General features: G+C 43.4%; 1 protein-coding gene across 1 annotated transcript; it reads right to left on the reverse strand.

Annotated features, from left to right (window-relative positions):
• Positions 1 to 1,197: 1,197 nt before the first annotated feature.
• HSD17B14 (hydroxysteroid 17-beta dehydrogenase 14) lies at positions 1,198 to 18,769 on the reverse strand. Its single transcript, XM_081343999.1, has 9 exons — positions 18,602 to 18,769; positions 14,694 to 14,738; positions 11,570 to 11,667; positions 10,117 to 10,183; positions 8,565 to 8,656; positions 7,942 to 8,046; positions 6,639 to 6,706; positions 2,791 to 2,887; positions 1,198 to 1,555 (listed from the first exon to the last, which is right to left on the reverse strand). Exons 1-9 carry the CDS (start codon positions 18,687 to 18,689, stop codon positions 1,391 to 1,393), a joined length of 825 nt encoding a protein of 274 aa, XP_081200125.1. The 5' UTR covers positions 18,690 to 18,769; the 3' UTR covers positions 1,198 to 1,390.
• Positions 18,770 to 20,392: the final 1,623 nt, after the last annotated feature.

Consider the following 20,392-nt stretch of genomic DNA (forward strand, 5'->3'; position numbering starts at 1 on the left):
AAAAGGAGCAAGATTAATATTTTTGGGAAAAGACAGGAACAAAATGTCGATGGCAATAATATTTCTTTTGTTATGTGCCAACGCCAGAACCAGCTAAGGCAAATACAGGCCCAACTTTGTCTACATATTAATCCAGAGAAACAATGGCTGATAATACATTTCATGGTCAGGAAATCAAAACTTGCCAGTTAAACATTTTCACGCTTAACAAAGTAAGCTTTAAAAAAAAACAGATTTAGCCTGAAGGTCTAGTTCACCTTAGGCACAACTGTGTGAAAAACAGGTCTGTGCTGTTATCAAAGACTTGATTTGGAATGTTCACTGGAGCTGAACTCGAAATGTATTTTTATTGTTAAGGTCAGGACTTGCGTAGCTTCTGTTCACAAAGCACTCATTTGAATTTGGGGAGGAGGGGGGTTGCAGTCCCTTTATCTGGTGGGCATCAACAAGGGGAAGACTGATGAAAAGTAACATAAAGATGGGGTTTAAAATGATCTTGACAAATTTCTTCTCCAAGTTTAGGATGAACAATTCTGAACTATGTTAATGTTTTGTGCCTCAGGAGCAGCTCATAAGGTGAGGCAGTCAGGTTGAAGATATCGTAGTGTTGATATTTTCAGCCCAATTCTTAGGTTTGGGAGGGAGGGAATTCACTAAAAACAGATTATTTATACTCCCAAAGTTTTGACTCATTTTATTTTCTTTCTTTTTTTTAACCTTCTCCCCAAAGTCACACTACCAACAATTGGCATTTTGCTGTTGGAATTTTGGTAGCGCAGAGGGGCAAAATGGAATTAGAGGCTGAATAAGCACACAAGTTGGTAATCCTTCTAGCTCCATAGTCTTCAGGAGTCTGAAGTGGTGTTGATTTCCCCTCATTGGGATGTAATTTGGGTGGGTTATGGCATTCACACATGTGCACTTCCTTTCCCTCGCCTCAAGTAACCAAATGCAAACTGCAGGGAAATGTTGGCGTGCAGGAAGCAGATCATTTGGCCTTAAGATTTCCTACTGGACATGCATCATGTCAGTCAATGGGAAAAGTGGGTGGGCTCCTGATTTTGGCATGCCAGGCCTTTCCTTGCTGAGGACCAGCTGTTCTGCCAGTGAATGATTGCTGCCTACCACACAAGTAAATGCAAGGCAGAGAGCTTTCTGGAGTGAGAAAAAGGGAAAGCCTCTTCATTTTTGCGATGGATTAGAGTTTATTAAAACCTCAAAAGGTCCCAGAGCATTTACGATTACAGTATTTTTTTACTACCACAAATCAATGCGGCAGTGGAACCGTTCCACTTCAGTCTCGCAAACCCGGCTGAGATTGGAGCTCTAGTACAACTCCCAACTTGACTTTGAAATTTGCCAAAAAATGTCCCATCTTAGAAGGCTCTTGCTAGCCATCAAAACCAGAAGTGGCGTTTTGGTGGCTCTTCCTCCCATAGCCAAGTTCAGCTCCGCAACTGAGGAAAAGGTTGATCCCAGTGCAAAACGTAGCATCAGAAGCGAGGTAGAGGGCAGCTTTTGCACACTCAGCCGGAGTTCCCATCCGTCCCATAAGCTGCAAACACAAGAGAGAAGGAGGAAAATCTGGACTCTCTATCCAAGGAGGTACATACACTGCCCTGATACATTTACTTTTACTCATGAAATTTGGGCCCTTATTGAAGAGAAAACAAAGGTTCCAGAGCTCAAAGTTATACGATGAGGTTTTTTTTATAGTTCAGTAACTAGAACTGGGATCCCAAACCAGTCTCCAATATATCCACAGATGTTTCTGTTTGTAGCTGCTAGAGCAGGGGGTCTTCAAACTTGGCCCTTTTACAACTTGTGGACTTCAACTCCCAGAATTCCTCAGCCAGCATGCCTGGCTGAGGAATTCTGGGAGTTGAAGTCCACACATCGTAAAAGGGCCAAGTAGAGTGTACCTGCTAAGTACATAAACCAGAAGAGTCGATCATCACCTTCATTTCCAAGCCTGCCAAAGTCCCACAAGAATGTTTTTTTAAATAATAAAAATGGGTGGCATCAGCCTGTAATTTGGGTTGGAAGCATGTTCTCCCACCCATTCAAGCCAAAAAGAAATGGGTTGATGTTTTTCTATTTTCCTGTTTTCTGTCTTTGTGGAAGTTGGAGAAAGGCAGGTGGATCAGCTTTTGTTTCTTTGTTCTGTGATGGCATAGCAGGCCATCAACACCCCAATCAATAATTTAAAAGCCACACACACAAAATCAGGCACCACATAAATACTACGCACAGAATAGCCCAAAGCACACAGTCGGTGAGAGAGAATTTCCTTCTGGATGGGCTCCAGCACAGGTTCTGAAAGCTCAGAGGATTAAACATCTGGTCCCGGTGACTGACCCAAATTGGATCCTGCGTTGTCGTATAGTTTTATATTTTTATTTGGCTTTTGATAAATTAGTGTTTTGTGATTCGCCACCTTCGCTCTGGAAAAATTTCAAATTAAGGCCCACTTGGGGAAGTGCTGCAAACATGCCCCCTAAATTAGCTCCTCAACCTAAAATGTATGGGGACCCCAAGTTAGAAAGTCAGGCTAAGAGTGAGTTCCATTTGGCTCACCAGCGGGACTTCCAAAGCTGCTGCACGACAAGGAAAGCAACTAAACTAAACAGATAATATATGCAGGTATCCTTAATTTGTACAATGCAAAGATACTGCTGTTCTTGCCATAAAAGCCGTGGTTGTATTTTCACAATGTTTGTATATGGACCTCTGAAACATTATCTAAATTGCTCAAATCGTACAGTCCCCATTTCCCCACAATGCACTTGCCTGAGCCTCTTTGCCTTCCTTGATCATTGCCTCTGCATTGGCTGCCTGGCTTGCAAGTTTTTCCCATCCAGGAGTCCAAACATTGCTGGGTGAGATGCTGGAATTCCAATGGTTAGAGAATGTTGACGGGGAAAACATTGTGGAAGAGCAACAAAATTGATCCACTTTTATTTATTTATTTATTTATTTGATTTGTATACCGCCCTTCTCCCCAAGGACTCAGGGCGGTGAACAGTGACATAAATATCAAAATACACAAATACAGAAATTGAAAACAAATTAAACCCTAATGCCCAAATGCAGAAGATAAGTTACATTAAAACAATAATTAAAACAAAACCCGTCAGACCAGACCGGATTGCTCAAACAGATAGGTTTTTAGGTCGTGTCGGAAGGAGCGAAGGTCGGGAGCCATCCGGAGCTCAACCGGTAAACGGTTCCATAGGTCAGGCGTGCCCACAGAGAACGCCCTCCCCCTGGGAGCCACCAGACGGCATTCTCCGAACGGCAGCACCCTTAGGAGGCCCTCTCTGTGGGAGCGCACTGGGCGGAGGGAAGTTGACGCCGGCAGCAGGTGATTCCTAAGGTACTCCGGACCCATGCCATGTAGGGCTTTGAAAACCATTACCAGCACCTTGAATCTCACCCGGAGGACAACTGGGAGCCAATGCAGCTCACGGAGTAGAGGTGTAACATGGGAGTATCGGGAGACTCCCAACACAACTCTCGCTGCTGCATTCTGTACCAGTTGGAGCCTCCGAGTGGTCCTCAAGGGCAGCCCCATGTAGAGAGCATTGCAGTAGTCTAAACGAGAGGTCACGAGCGCATGAGTGACCGTACGCAGGGCATCCCGGTCTAGATAGGGCCGCAATTGGCGCACCAGGCGAACCTGGGCAAAGGCTCCCCTAGTCACAGCTATTATGTGGTCTTCCAAAGAAAGCTGTGAATCTAGGAGGACTCCCAAGTTGCAAGCCCTATCTACGGGGGGTAATAACTCACCCCCCATAGAAAGAGATGGGATGTTCTGAATATCCTGAGATGCCGGTATGCACAGCCACTCAGTCTTGTCAGGGTTGAGTTGAAGCCTGTTCTTCCCCATCCAGACCCGAACTGCTTCCAGGCAACGGGACATCACATCGAGGGCATCACTGAGGTGGTTTGGGGTCGAAATAAAAAGCTGGGTATCATCAGCATACTGATGATACCCAACTCGAAAACCACGAATGATCTCACCCAGCAGTTTCATGTAGATGTTGAATAGGAGAGGCGAGAGGACCGACCCCTGAGGAACTCCACAAGTGAGAGGCCTCGAGCTCGACCTCTGCCCCCCTGCCAATACCGACTGCGAACGTCCCATGACATAGGAGGAGAACCACTGAAGAACCGTGCCTCCCACTCCCAATCCTCTGAGACGCTGCAGTAAGATACCATGGTCGATGGTATCAAAAGCCGCTGAGAGATCTAGTAGGACTAGGACAGAGGAACAACCTCTGTCCCGAGCTCTCCAGAGATCATTTATCAGGGCGACCAATGCCGTCTCCGTGCTGTGTCCGGGCCTGAAACCCGATTGATACGGATCTAGATAGTCAGTTTCCTCCAGAACCGAAGGGAGCTGATGCGCCACCACACTCTCAACAACCTTAGCAAGAAAGCGAAGGTTGGAGACCGGACGAAAGTTGTTTAATATAGCTGGGTCCAAGGTAGGTTTCTTGAGGAGGGGTCTCACCACCGCTTCTTTCAAGACGGAGGGGAAACAACCCTCACTCAAGGAGGCAGATATCACCGCCTGGAGCCAGCTTTGTGTTCCTTCTCGAGCTGAATAAACCAGCCAAGAAGGGCATGGATCTAATAAACAAGTGGTGGAGCTCAGCTTCCTCATAATTCTGTCCACTTCCTTTGGGGTCACAGGGTCGAACTCCTCCCAGATAACATCGACAAGACTACCCATGTCCTGATCGTCAGACTCTGCCCAGTCGGAGTCCAAGCCGGTCCGAATCCGAGTGATTTTGTCCGACAGATGTTGGCAAAACTCCTCGGCACGATCCTGTAAGGGATCCTCCTTCACCTCCTGATTAAGGAGGGAGCGAGTTACCCTAAACAGGGCGGCCAGGCGGTTATCTGCGGACGCAATGAGTGTAGCGAAGTAATTAGACCTCGCCATCCTCATTGCTGCGAGATAAGATCTAGTAAAGGATCTTAGTCGCGATCGGTCGGATTCAGATCGGGTGGATCTCCAACAGCTCTCTAGGCCCCATCTCCGACGCTTCATCTCCCGGAGCTCCACGGAAAACCATGGAGCGAACTGGGATCTGCACCGGGTCAGGGGCCGCAAGGGAACAACTCGGTTTGTATGTAAGAAATGCTTCACAATTCTGTATTCTTGTTTTTATAAATGTAACCTCATTCAATTAAATCAAAACTGCCTTACGTACGGTAGTGCAGAGGTTGGCAACATAGCACAAATGAACACCAGGGCATCTATCACCTCCAAAACTGCCACTCTGCAAATTCTGGCAACATAGCACAAATGAATAGCAGGGCAAAACTGCCACCTTGCAAATCAACTCTTCCAAAAGTGAAAAATAGTTAAGAATATCACGGGCCTGCTAAAAATATCATGGAGTGCTGTGAATCGTATAATAGAATGATAAAATCCCAAGGAGAATTCTGTATGAATTTATTTGGAAGCAAATCCTACTGATTTACTCTTAGCTCTACCCCACCAATAAAATGGGACTCCTTGGCTGATGTTTTAAAAGCTAAGTTGGCAACCAGGAGATCCTTGTAAACTAGACTGGGGTAGTTAAAAAAAGAAATACAGGTAGTCCTTAACCTACAACCACAACTGAGCCCAAAATTTCTGTTGTTAAGCTAGACAGTCGTTAACTGAATTTTTGCCCCATTTTATGATCTTTCTTGCCACAGTTGTTAAGTGAATCACTGCCGTTGTTAAGTTAGTTGTTAAGTGAATTTGGCTTCACCACTGAGTGCTTGTCAGAAGGTTACGAAAGGTGATCACATGACCCCAAGGCACCGCAACCATCACAAACATGAGTCAGTTAACACGTACCTGAATTTTGATCACGTGACCATGGGGATGCTGCAATGGTCATAAGTGTGAAAAAGTTGCAATGACATGAAAAAAGTGACACATGGCCATTTTTCAAGAATGGTCATAAGTCACTTTTTTCGTGTCATTGTAACTTTGAACGGTCACTAAACAGACTGTTGTTACGTCGAGCAATAACTATACATTCTAGAAAAACGAACTAGCAAACCACTTCTGTAATCTTTCCAGAAAAGGGTGTCCATTGTTTAAAACACAGTCCATCTAATTTCTCATTCTCTTTCTTAACTCTATCATGTGTTCTATCATCTCTCTCTCTGTCTCTCCTATGTCTGTCTGTCCATCCATCCATTCTAACAGGCAGGATGCAACCAGGGTCTGAACGGAACTACTTTCTATGTGGCTTTTCTGTTAAGGAATTAGTCCCTGGATTCATGTGAATACAACCTTGACTAGACCTCCAGTAGATGACTGAAGTGGGGGGGGGGGGGACAACTGCCTGTTTTTCTAACAAAAGGCTGCATCTTCTTGAAGTAATCTATTGAGAGCCAAAGGGCTGAGGCGAAGGGCTGCACAAAATCATCAGGGGCCGCATTTGACCCCGAGAGTTGCAGGTTGCCCATCCCAGCAGGCAAAAAGAGAGACTCTTCTCTAATGTTGTTTTTTTTGGGGGGGGAATCATCTGTTAAATTCCAGAACTGATATTGAACCCAGATCTTTTATCACAAGACATTTTGCAAAGGGCCACCGTTTGCTAACCATGGGGGTCAATCAATCTTACCTGTTGACTCTAACGCCATATTGGCTTTCATCTATAGCCATGGCTTTAGTCATCGCAATCACAGCCCCCTGCAAATGGAAAGCATTGAGAAGTTATAAAGGGAATCAGCAACTTGACAATTTCTCTCCTGCCTATCAGGCCATCTTTTCACATCATTAGCTTCCATCTTGTTCTGTTCCAGCCTACGACCGGCCCTGTTTGAATGTCAGGGACAACCCTTTTTTTCTTCTTATGGTCAACAGGCTGGAAAAACCCAACCAAATTTATTTACAAAGAAATCAAAAGTTCAAACAAGAGTTAAACAGGAATAACAAACCAGGATTCTAACAGAAGATCTTCAAACGGTTGCCTTCAGCAACCAGCACCTCCCACACCTTCCCCTTTTATCAGCAGTCCCAAGGCGTGGCTTCTCATTGCCTTTTCCTCCTCTCACCGAGTTGCCTCATTGCCTTAGTCTGTTCTACTCTGCTGGATTGCCTCCTGCTCCTAGCGTCCCTGAATAGATCCAGCTGTGAATCATCTACGTCCAATACCTCGTGCTCACACTGCTGAGTCTGATGAGGAACATGACGGGAGGGGCAAGGCTGAGAGTCCTGCAGTGCATCAGAGCCTCCCTCTGACACCAAAGGCTCTCCAAACCCCTCCTCCTCCTCCTCTTCAGAATCATCAGACTCAGCTGCCAGTACCACAGGCTGACGCTGAATCACAACACATCTACAGTACAACCTCCACCAAGGCAGGATTTGACAGAATAGTTGATAATTCTCTCTCTCTCTCTCTCTCTCTCTCTCTCTCTCTCTCTCTCTCTCTCTCTCTCTCTCTCTCTCTCCCTCCCTCCCTCCCTCCCTCCCTCCCTCCCTCCCTCCCTCCCTCCCTCTATCCATCCATCCATCCATCCATCCACTATTAATGATCTTCAAATAATCTCAGGAAACCCTGACACTCACCTGCTGATAAACTGAAAGTAAGGATCTTTCAGTTAATTAAGTGGCTCTATTCCTTAAAATGAATTTAGTTATTCAATTCTAAGGCAATTTAACCTTCCTGGAATTGGAAGGGTTTTTTTTATGTTGCCTTTAGGCAAAAAAAGCTCCCCCACACCACAACATGGAAAGCACTTCTGGCGGTTTAAACAAAATTACCAAAATCAGAGAAATACATTGAACTGGAGCCTAGAGTCCTCAGCAGCAGCTTGATACAGAGAAATGAGCAAAAATATATTTTCACTGGCAGAGATTTTATGACTTTGCAATCTAGATGAGAAAATGGACTTATAAGACCGGAACATTTTGATCTGGATTACCTTGGTTGCCACATATGGTACAGCTAACTTTTGTCCAAAATGACCAACGATGCTCGCAATGTTAATGATGTTTCCTTTCGTTTTCCGGAGGTAGGGCAGTGCAAACTGTTAACATCAAAATGAAGGGAAGTGGAGAATTACGATAAGAAAGCATCGTGTGATTTCCCCTTTTGTGCCCCCCTGGCAAGCAAAGTCAGTGGAGAAGAAGCCAGATTTGCTTAACAACCATGGCAAGAAAAGTTGTAAATACGGGGCAAAAGTCACTTAACCAGCAGAAATTTTGGTCTCAACTGTGGTCATTCAGTCGAGGACTAACTGGACTGTGTCCGTATGACCACACAGTCCAAAGGAGAGAGCAGGCCATGAAAGGAAGTAGATGGTTCTTGCCCCTGTGACTTGCCCATTTCCTGACTCGGGAGAACGTAGATAGGAATCTAGGCAAGAAGAAAGAAGGCCCCATCAAGAATTCTGTATTGCTGTCTCCCCGAAACTCTGCACCAATCGTTGATCTACAACTGTAAGGTAAGCAATGAGATGTAGGCAATACCAGCGTGGCAAAAAGCCATCTTGTATGCATATGTTGTGCTATTTGTGTATATAGAAATATATATATGAAAAGCTACCTTGGCCATTAAGAAACAGCTGACAACGTTGAGATCCATGAGGTTGCGGAATTCTTGTGCAGACACGTCATCGATTCTTTGATCGGGGGGATCTGTTTGGCAGAGAAAGAATATTGCATAGATCTATACAGATTGCCTTCCTGCCCACTGGTGGGTGTATTTTGCTTTCCTAGCACTGTAAGGTTTTTTTAATCCTAAGGTCCTCACCTCACCCAGATCAGTTTGTACACCAAATTAAAAGTCAGTATTATCCTTGCTGGTTCTCTTTCTAGTTTCTTCAAAGTGATGATCGGGGAGAACCAATTCAAGTCTCCTCTTGACTAAAGCTCACTGGTTAATTACGTTCTTTCTCTATCCATCTATCTCAGAGGGTTGCTATGCAGATAGCAACTGCCTCCAGAAGCTGTGAATGCTCCAACACTGGAAATCTTTAAGAAGAGATTGGACAGCCATTTGTTTAAAATGGTAGAGGGCAGGGGTAGACAACCTTGGCTCTTTTATGATTCGTGGACATCACCAAAGAGCCTTGGTGGAGCAGTGGGCTAATGCCTCCTTAAGTAACACCAGCTGCCTGCAATTAGTGCAGGTTCGAGTCCCACCAGGCTCAAGGTTGACTCAGCCTCCCATCCTTCCGAGGTAGGTAAAATGAGGACCCAGATTGTTGGGGGCAATAAGCTGACTTTGTAATAATGCCGCTTGGGGGAGGGGGCAAAAGCCCTAATAAGCAGGCATATACATAGAATGAAGGCTATTGCTAAGCACATTGATTTGTGCTTTAGATTGTAAGCTGCCCTGAGTCTTCGGAGAAGGGCGGGATATAAATGGGATTTAAAAAAAACTCCCAGAATTGGAAGTCCACGAGTCATAAAAGAGCCAAGGTTGCCTACCCCTGGTATAGGGTTTCCTGCCTGAGCAGGAAGTTGGACTAGATGACCTCCAAAGTCCCTTCCAACATCATCGTCATCATCATCATCATCATCATTAGATCAACAGATGCCTTTACAGAAATCTACAGAGACTCAGTGTGATAAAAGCTTCAAACAGAAACAATGGACAAAACCATCAAAATAAATAAGAACGAGGCTGGAGGTTCGTTCTCCGAGCTTGTCGGTTGGTTTCCAAATGTTTTGTTAGCAGGCTAGGTAACGTCTTCAGCAGAGTTTCGGGGATGCCAATGTCAGTGCTCCTCTGTTTATAAGGGCTTTGTGTGGTCAGTGGGTCTTGTGATAGGGAGATCGCATCAGTTGAGGTGAGGGTCTTGTGATGGGTCTTGTGACCTCTCCGTCACAAGACCTACTGACCACATGAACAGAGGAACACTTGACACTGACATCCTCTAAACTCCCCTGAAGATGTTACCTAGCCTGGTAACGAAACGTTTGGAAACCAACCCACAAGCTCAGAGAATGAACGTCCACCCTCATCTTCCACCTGAGCCATGGATATATTTGCCACCATCACATAAATAAGAATACTGTCGGGATTAGTGGGATGAGTAACAACATTTTAAATGGTTAGCAAGACAGGCCCAATCCTTTTGGAAACGACTCACGCCCGCCAGCATTGTTCACCAGGCAATCTAGTTGTCCATATTGTCCTACGGTCACCGACACCAACCTCTGTAGAGAAGGTACAGGGTAAAAAGAGAAAGATTTCATGGATGTTTGGAATTGTGGTGGCGCAGTGGTTAGAATGCAGTACTGCAGGTTAACTCTGCCCACTGCCTGCAGTTCATTCCTCACTGGCTCAAGGTTGACTCAGCATTCCACCCTTCCGAGTTTGGTAAAATGAGGACCCAGATTGTTGGGGACAATATGCTGACTCCGTAAACCGCTTAGAGAGGGCTGTAAAGCACTATGAAGCGGTATATAAGTCGAAGTGCTATTGCTATGTGGAAGAGAATCAAATTATTGGCTCTTTAGGAGCTGCAACCTTCTTAAACAACCAAGTCTAAGCATAAATTTTTCTTATCAATATGAAAAATGTGGTTGGCGGCTACTGCCTGAGTAATAGAGGAGGGTAGATTTAAGGCAATTGTCCAAGGATGTGGCCTTTGAACCTGTGATATGGCCATCTTTCTGAAGCTAAGCTAAGTACTAATACATCTACTTAGTATTTGGATGGGAACCATGTGGAAAATCTGAGATGATAATGGCAGGTGGATATGTAAGCAGCTAAGTAGGGATCTCAAACATATATTTTTACAAAGTAAAGACTAAAGAGAGATGAAGTAGACATTCAACCAATGAGAATGGGGAAAGATTTGGCATTTTACCTATTCCTTCATTGCTGTTATTCGGGGGAATGTTGTCCCCAAAGTTCTCTATAGATTATGAATTGCTATTGCAACTTTAGAGACACTGGTTACCACTTATTCTGCACATTTACTAAAGAATCAGGATAGTGTAGATACACATGACCCTTTGAGCTGGCCCTGTGCTAGGTTTCCACACCACGCAAAATCATAAGTTTCTTTTATTTGTTGAACAAGCTAGACAAGGCCTCTTTGCTCAGAATTCAAAGCCAGAAGCCACAATTTACAAACCTGACTGGCTGAGTTTGCATTTCATGCTAAATCAAAACCAAATTTGTAACATGAAGAGTGTGCAATGTGTGAATCTAGTGGTTGCCTTTCAACTATTTTCAACTCAGCATTATATCCAAAACAAAGAATAGGGTGAAGAATCTTGGTCAGGGTTTCCCAACCTTGGCAACTGTTAACGTGCCTGGACTTCATCTCCCAAGATTCCCCAGTCAACCATGCTGGCTGAGGAATTCTGGGAGTTGAAGTCTGCACTTCCTTAAAATGGCCAAGGTTGGGAAACCTTGCATTTGTGCATCGGGGAGATTGGAGAGCAATGCTTTGACAAGGGGAACCAGGAGCATTGGACTTCAATGTGAGAAGTTCCACTGGAGAAGCTATAAAGAAAATGCAGAAGTTCAAGAAAACTGTAAGAATAGTAAACCACTGCTAAACCACTGTTCTTCTCTCAGTTCCAGCCTACCTGTATGTCTGCTTCACAGAGGACATCACAGACCACAAAGCGGCCTTCTCCTGATCCACCTTCTGCAAGTTCCCTCTCAAGAACTTTTCCTTTTCCCTCTGCAAAGAGATGCAAAGTAGATTTAACTGTGAGGGAAAAATAACCATTTTCTCCCAAATTATTTATACCTGGAGTCTTTAGCTGCCTCTCTACTCCAGCCATGGTCCAAGTGAAGCTAACAGTTGTGCCACTCACACCTCAGAAATTGATTTCAACCAACCCCTGAAAAAAGTTCCATAGCCAGATTTGAAAACACAAGGCCCAGTAACCTCATTAAATATCTATCTATATTTATATCTATATCTATATATCTATAGCTATACATAGATAGATATAGAGATAGATAGATGGATAGATAGATAGATATCTATATCTATCTATCTATCTATCTATACACCTCTCTCTCTCTCTCTCTCTCTCTCTCTCTCTCTCTCTCTCTATATATATATATATATATATATATATATATATATATATATATATAAGCATACAGTATGTATATGCTTTTAGAATACAGTGGAAACATCTGGCTAGTCGATTGGAAATGGACGGTTACTACAGATTTGAATAATTAATAAAAATAGGAATTAGGGTATTTCCATCTTGCCTCAAGATCTACTCATGAGTAGCATTCTCAAATACAACCCATTGGGAAAAGGCTTCTCCGTTTTAATGCCAATTTACTAAGTTCACACCATTGACAAGGCACGTTGCCGGTTTGGTAAGCATAAATGTTGTGGGTTTGTTTTAAACCAAGAAAATCTGCAGCCAAAGAGTTCTACCTACTATTAGGTCTAGCCCAGCATTACGGAGTTGGAAAGACTATTTAAGCTGTCAAGGCAAATTGCCTACTCTATTTAACCAAGGAAGGAATTTAAACTTCAGGAAGAGGAAGGCTGAGAGCTAACTCAGTCAGTTAGTACTAAGTTTGGGTCCTTCCTTCCTTCCTTCCTTCCTTCCTTCCTTCCTTCCTTCCTTCCTTCCTTCCTTCCTTCCTTCCTTCCTTCCCCTTCCTTCCTTCCATCCTTCCTTCCTTGATAGATAAGCTTACTTTATCATTACATTGTGTGAATTCAGAAACAGTTTGATTCAATTAAAAAAAACCCCTCACTTTAAACAACCCTGCAGTCCCTTAATGCAGGATAGAGCCAGGGCGACCGAATAGAGCTGAATGTTTACTGGCTGGATGCCCTTCCTGACACCATGCGCGTTCCCAGCAGGTATTTTTTTTCCTGCCACTAACTAGGATTGAATTCTCAACCTTCCAAGTGGGAGGCGAGGGTCTTCACCACTAGGCCAGTACATTACTCTTTGATTCAAGAACAAAATAAAATAGGTAGCCAGAACAGATCATGAAATAGTACAGAGAAGAGCAACAAAGATGATTAGGGGACTGGAGGCTAAAACATATAAGGAACGGTTGCTGGAATTGGGTATGTCTAGTAGTTTAATGAAGAGAAGGGTGAGGGGTAACATGATAGCAGCGTTCCAATATCTCAGGGGCTGCCACAGAGAAGAGGGAGTCAAGCTGTTCTCCAAAGCGCCTGAAGGCAGGACAAGAAGCAACGGATGGAAACTAATCAAGGAGAGAAGCAACCTAGAACTAAGGAGAAACTTCCTGACAGTCAGAACAATTAACCAGTGGAACAACCTGCCTCCAGAAGTGGTGAATGCTCCAACACTGGAAGTGTTTAAGAAGAGACTGGACAGCCATTTGTCTGAAATGGTATAGGGTTTCCTGCCTGAGCAGGGGGTTGGACTAGATGACCTCCAAGGTCCCTTCCAACTTTATTATTATTATTATTATTATTATTATTATTATTATTATTATTATTATTATTATTATTATTATTATTATTATTATTATTCCCAAGCCAAAGTTAGGTTAGTGAGCCTTGTAAGTTTTTTTACAGAATAATTTACAGAATAACAGAGTTGGAAGGGACCTTGTAGGTCAGGCATGTCAAACTCGCGATGTCACATGACATGGCGCAATGTATTGCGACTTTTTCCCCATTGCCGGCAATGGGGTGGGCTCGGTTTCAGTGTAACACGTCTCGCCCGCAAGCCACCAGTTTGACATGCCTGTTGTAGGTCATCTAGTCCAACCCCCTGCTCAAGCAGGAGACCTTATAGTCTGTGTGTGATGAATCCAGCATCCGGCAAGTTTAAATTGCTGCTCAATTAAAAAGGTCATTATTATATATTTTGCTTTCCTTAGGAAAGATCACACATCCCATATTCCTAAATGAAAATCATCTCCCCAGAAAAATTTAAAATTGCCTTTTTAGCAAGTGGGCATGCTAGTTATTTAGTGAGTGTTTGATTTTTCCGACCAGAAAATAATGATTTTTCTCATTGCTTTCATTTTTTGCAAAAGGTAGATTGCTGAATTTTTACTTCTAGCAAAACTCCAAGAAGTAGGTACTTACCTTCTTTCATCTAAAAAAAAACAGAACGTGTTTTACAGCATCATGTGAGGTTGATGGATTTTATTAAAAGACACATGCTGCCATGAACTATAGGTTCATCGTTGCTCCATCTACGTATTATTTTTCCTTAGAGATTTGGCAACATCCTGGTTGTCCAAACCTGGTACAAGTAGTCCTCGACTTACAACAGTTCACTTAATGACCGTTCAAAGTTACAATGGCACTGAAAAATATGACTTATGACCATTTTTCACACTTACGACCTTGGCAGCATCCCCATGATCATGTGATCAAAATTCAGATGCTTGGCAACGGGTTCAGGTTTAGGATCTTTGCTGGGTCCCGACGTCATGTGATCACCTTTGGCAAACGTCTGACCAGCCAAGTCCATTGGGAAGCTTAACAACCGGGTTACTATCTTATCAACTGCAGTGATTCACTTAACAGCCGCGGCAAGCAAGGTTGTAAAATGGGGCAAAGCTCGCTTAACAAGCGTCTCGTTTGACAACAGAAATTTGGGGCTCAGTTGTGGTCGTAAGTTGAGGACTGCCTGTATTTCCTTTCGGTCCGTTGCTCCGGTTAACTTGGATGGGAGCAGGACCATAAATCATCCAGGATAAAGTGATGATAGTGAGAGAGCTTCGAGGCCTCACCTTCTGATGCCGGCGCACAGAAGACCACTTTGGCTCCATGGTGAACTGGAAAGGAAAAGAAACCGAGTGGGAGAGAAACTCCAGTGAATTTCGTTCGCCCCACCATTTGATGAGCAATACAGGAAGGGGATATATAGCAAGCTACAGGTAAGTTCTTGACTGACAACCATTCATTTAGTGACCATTCGAAGTTACATCAGCACTGAAAAGAGTGACGTATGTCTAGTCCTCACACTTACGACTGTCACAGTATTCCCATGGTCATATGATCAAAATTTGGGCGCTTGGTAACCATGTATTCATGATGGTTGCAGCACCCTGGGAATTATGTGGTCACCATTTACAACCTTACCCCTGGTTTCCCACAAGCATAGTCAACAGGGGAAGCTGGATTTGCTTAATAAAAATGTCTGGTTTACATAACAACTGCAGTGATTTGCTTAACGACCATGGGGGGGGAAATTGTAAAATCGGGCATGACACACTCAGCAATCATCTTCCTTAGGAACAAAAATTCTGGTCCCAATTGTTGGCTTAAATCAAGGACTAGCTATGTAATGTTGGTTCCTTTCACCCAATAACAGCTTATGAATATAGAAACTATGACATGTCAGACCAGAGTTTCTCAATCTTGGCAACTTTTAAAATATGTGAATTCCAACCCCCAGAATCCTGGAAGTTGAAGTCCACACATCTTAAAGTTGCCAAGGTTGACTATTGGACCATTGGATTAGATTATTAGACTGTTGGTCTATTAAATCCATATGACTTGGGGCAATTGGCTACAGTTTGAAAAGGCATATGTTTCATTGCCTCCCACGTAAGTTGCAGCATCCAACTGACCTTCACTCATCTTGAAAAATAAGCGGAGTAAGGTCTGGTGGTCACTTTGTTGGGAGATCAGCAGGGAATCCCAAGACTTTGGGCTAAACTAAGGAATTGAAAAAAATATCCTGGAAGAATATAGCAAGCCACTGCTGGATTGATAAGATAAGATAAGCTTTATTGTCATTTTTTTACTGTGGGCACAATGGCACACATCAAAAATGAAATTTAGTTGCCTGCTCTCAAAGTGGAACACATACATGACACACACCTAACCATACTATATACACATATGTATAGACCCACACCCTTACATATACATAACAAATAAATATTAAATACTGTCCATCTTAAATATATAATGGAAGGAGGAAACTTGAGAGTTCACAAGGTTAATGCTGTATGGAATGAAACTATGGCTGAACCTGGATGTTCTGCTACGGATACCACGAAGCCCCCTCCTCCCAGAAGGTAACAAGGAAAACAGGTCTTGAAGAGGATGTGGTGTGTCCCAGATAATCTTACGGACCCTGTTCAAGCAACGCTTCTGTGCTATGCCCTGGATGGAGGGGAGAGAACTGCCAATGATCTTTTCGGCCATCCTCACCACTCTCTGCACCGCCTTCCTGTCTGAAGCAGTGATGCTTCCAAACCAGACTGTGATGCTGTACGACAGGAAGCTCTCGATCGTCCCCCTGTAGAAAGTGGTCAGGACAGGGGAAGGAAGATGAGCTTTTCTCAGGCGACGCAGAAAGTGCAGGCGCTGCTGTGCCCGCTTCACCAGTGTCTCACTGTTGAGCGACCAAGCCAGCCTACTCGCTAGCTGCACACCCAGGAATTTGATGCTGCAAATCATGTCCATTAGTCAGCAGGAGTCAAGATTGACTCAATAGACACTTTCCCTTTATATGTTTGATTAAATTAAACTAATCCAGTGATCATTAATTCCAAGCCCTTCATCATTTTCTCCTTCAGTCATATTGGTGCCAGTTTAACGTAGTGGTTAAGGTGCTGGCCTAGAAGCCACAGGAGAGTCTTAGTTCCACTTTAGGCATGAAAGTGAGCTGAGTGACTTTGGGCCAGTCACTCTCTTTCAGCCAACCCACTTCACAGGGTTGTTGTTGTAGGAAAAATAGGAAGAGAAAGGAGTATTGAATATGTTCATTGCCTTGAGTTATTTATAAAGTAATAAAGGCGGGATAAAAATCTAATAAAATATATATTAAGTATTGTAATTTAGTAGCAATTTTGGGAGGGCCCTTGGCAGTTGCATCTAAAATGTTAAGGGAGACTGCACAATGAATACTCTTGTTTAAAATTTTTGCAATCTAAGAATCCTAAAGTTTATTACTTTCCCTATAGCAGGGGTGTCAAACTGCTGGCCCATGGGCCGGATGCATCATAACGAAACCGCGCCCAGTCCATTGCTGGCAATGGCAAAAAAGTCGCGATACGTCGCGACATGTCACGTGATGTTGTGAGTTTGACACCCCTGCCCTACAGGCTACATTTAATTTTGTTGTTCACTGTTGGATCTCATTTTTTAAAAACCAAGGTGCTTATAATTATTACATTGTATATTGTTTAATATTGGGTGATTAAACAGCTGCTTTCTAAGTTTCTATGAACTGGCTTGGGAGAGAATACCTATTTTTAAAGGTAGAACAGAAACCAAGTAATTTTAATTCATTTTCAGGCTATGGTGTAAAACTGGGAACAGAAACTGAACTGAAAGAAATACCAACGCTAATTCATTAAAATCTATTTCTACCCTTGAAATATGGAAAAGTTTGAAAATAACAGTTCATTTAGTGACCATTCAAACTTAGAACCATTGCAGTATGCCCATGGTCACATGATCAAAATTCAGATGCTTGGCAACTGACTCACATTTATGTCCTGGGGTCATGTGATCACCTTTTGTGATCTTCTGCCAAACGAAGTCAATAGGGAAGTCAGATTTGCTTAACAACTGTGTTACTAACTTAATAACTGCAGTGACTCACTTAACAACTGTGGCAAGAAAGATTGTAAAATGGGGCAAAATTCACTTATCAAACATCTCGGAAATTTTGGGCTCAGTTGCGGTCTTAAATTGAGGAGTACCCGTACTATAAATATCCACATATAGAGAGCGTCTCCATCAATCTCTGAACAGAAATTCAGTTTTCTGAATTTCTTTTGTTCCTCATTTGGCAGCATGGACAGAATCTGTGTCTGTGTGTGTGTGCGCCTGTCAGAGAGACAGGATGTTGATTCAGTCTGTTTCCTGGACGGAAAGGGCTTTCTGACACCACAGGCAGAATTGGTTCTGCTAGTGAAGCCTTTCTCAACCTTGGCAAATTTTAGCTGTTGTGGACTTCAACTCCCAGAATTCTCCAGCTGACTGATTGAGCAACACTGTGTACACTGACTTGTAGTTAATCTTTGAACAGAGGGGCTCATGCTAAAAAGGCTGAACTCTGTCACAGGAACTGATAATTGGGGGAAAACACACATTCCAAAGTCCTGCAGTTTACACAACGGTTGGATTCACACAAAACACTAAACCCTCTGATTACAACACAGAGCCATGTTTCAGCCGAAAAAGATTCTTTCATTTTCTTTAATAGCATCTTAAAGGCTAATGAATTTATGTAGGCTAAACCTCTAACTAAATGGCAATGCTGTTCAGGTGTAGTCCCCCGATAGCGGATGCTGCTGGGGGAGGGTGGGGGGAAATGGGAGTTCCTTGAATGCAGACAGTCCAGACAATCGTGCCTCTGAGCACATACCGAGTTCACCTCTTTCACTCCAAATTTCGTCTAGACCAGGGGTAGGCAACCTTGGCTCTTTTATGACTCGTGGACTTCAACTCCCAGAATTCCTGAGCCAGCCATGCTGGCTCAGGAATTCTGGGAGTTGAAGTCCACGAGTCATAAAAGAGCCAAGGTTGCCTACCCCTGGTCTAGACCCTCTCCAGTTCAACACATTAATTTTGAGGATAAAAGTTTCATGCCAGACGCTGCACTTAAAGATCCGAAGACTTTTTTTTTTGGTAAAATCTCCCTGCTCCTCTTCCCACTCCATCTCCCTAATCTCACCAAATTCTCTCACGATGCCTTCGCCAATGCCGCTGGTTCCCCCCGTTACTATGACGACCTTGTCCGGGTACCGCTGCCCACTTGCCATTCCGGTTGCGATCGAAATCAATCCCAGTTTCCAAGCGAGCCAGCTAATTTTCGGACACAAAGTTTCAGCCTCCCGTGGTTCCGACACTTACGCACGCTCCTTCGCCAGCGGCATGCTGGGAAATTGAGTCTTTTTGTTCTCAGCTGTTTTCATGGGGGGGGGGAAACAAACCATCATAATTCACTTCCGCGTTTGGAAGAGATTACTCCGAAGCAGTAAGGGGGAATAGGAGTGCAGTAATTTTATTTATTTCATCATTTGTGTACAATCATAGATCAGGGTACAGAGTTAAAATATGAAAATTAAAAGCATGCTTACTCTATCAAAGAGAAGGATGGGCGGGGACATGATAACCATCTTCCAGTACTTAAGGGGCTGTCATTGAGAAGAGGAGATTGACTTACTCTCCAAGGCACCAGAAGGCAGGACAAGAAGTAATGGGTGGAAGCTTACTAAAGAGAGGTCCAACCTAGAAGTAAGGAGAAATTTTCTGAGGGGAGTTGGGAATGCTCCATCACTGGAGGTTTTCAAAAATAGACTGGACAGTCATTTGGCTGGGATATATAGAGTCTCCTGCCTTGAGCAGGAGATTAGATTAGATTCTGTGTTTGCTGGGGAATTCTGGGAGTTGAAGTCCACACATCTTAAAGTTGGCACAATTGAGAAACACTGCTCTAGACTAGTTGTAATTTTATAACAGTTTTATGAAACTGGAGTTTCATGGACCGCAGTTAACCACTGCAGGATTTGTGGTCCACACTCAGGACCTTCCAAAAGATGCTGCTAAATTGGAATCTTTATTATATGAGAGAAATCTTATTAAATAAATTGGAAACAATGTGGACTGCATTAATTTCATCTTAATGAAACTCACATGAAGATGGAGTGGAATGAAGTTTAATTTTGCCCTGACAATACCTAGCTTTTGGAATATTTTATTTATTTATTTATTTATTAGTTGAATTTATATACCGCCCTATTCCCGAAGGACTCAGGGCGGTTCACAGGGCAATTAAAACAGTACAAAAAATAATAAAATAGAATTAAATTAGTACAGGCCCACAATTCCTAATAACAATAAAATTAAAATTTTAAAATTAATTTAATATAATTTAATATAATTTAATTAAATACTTTAAAATTTAAAATCCCTCAGTCCAGGCCAGACAATTCGAACAACCAGGTTTTTAAGTCCCGGCGAAAAGAACGAAGGTCGGGGCCAGTCCGAAGCTCCATTGGCAGTTCATTCCAAAGGGCGGGCGCACTCACAGAGAACGCCCTCCCCCTGGGAATCACCCGCCAGCAATCTCTAACCGGCGGAACCCTAAGGAGGCCCTCCCTGTGGGCTCGCACAGGACGATGGGAGACTGATGCTGGTAGCAGGTGCTCCCTAAGGTAATCCGGACCCATGCCCGCATGGTCTCCAGCATTTCATTCAAGACTGAGTGCTGCCACTAACTCTCCAAAAATTGTGTCTTCCTGGTTGCTGATAGGATGCAGACCAATTACATCAAATATCGATGAAAAGGAATCAAACAAAGAGAGGAGGCTTCTTACTTGTACTTACCTGGTAAAGATATGTAAAGTCATTTCCCCTCTCATATCCCTTGGCCTTCATCTCACGCTTCAGCCTGTTGAATTCATCATCCCTCTTCACCAAATTTTTCCCCTCATGATGCAAACCAGAGTAAGGATTGGCTGGC

This window comes from Vipera berus, assembly GCF_964194415.1.
Source record: "Vipera berus genome assembly, chromosome: Z".
Lineage (NCBI taxonomy): Eukaryota > Metazoa > Chordata > Lepidosauria > Squamata > Viperidae > Vipera > Vipera berus.

Bases quoted from the DNA above. Each gene is read 5' to 3' on its own strand.
- HSD17B14 (XM_081343999.1), bottom strand. From the start codon at position 18,689: ATGGCAAGTGGGCAGCGGTACCCGGACAAGGTCGTCATAGTAACGGGG. The intron at 8,657-10,116 runs GTGAGTCGTTTC...TCTGCCAAACAG, and splicing joins GGTGAACAATGCTGGCGGGC to ATCCCCCCGATCAAAGAATC. The intron at 6,707-7,941 runs GTAATCCAGATC...TTCCATTTGCAG, and splicing joins TACCATATGTGGCAACCAAG to GGGGCTGTGATTGCGATGAC.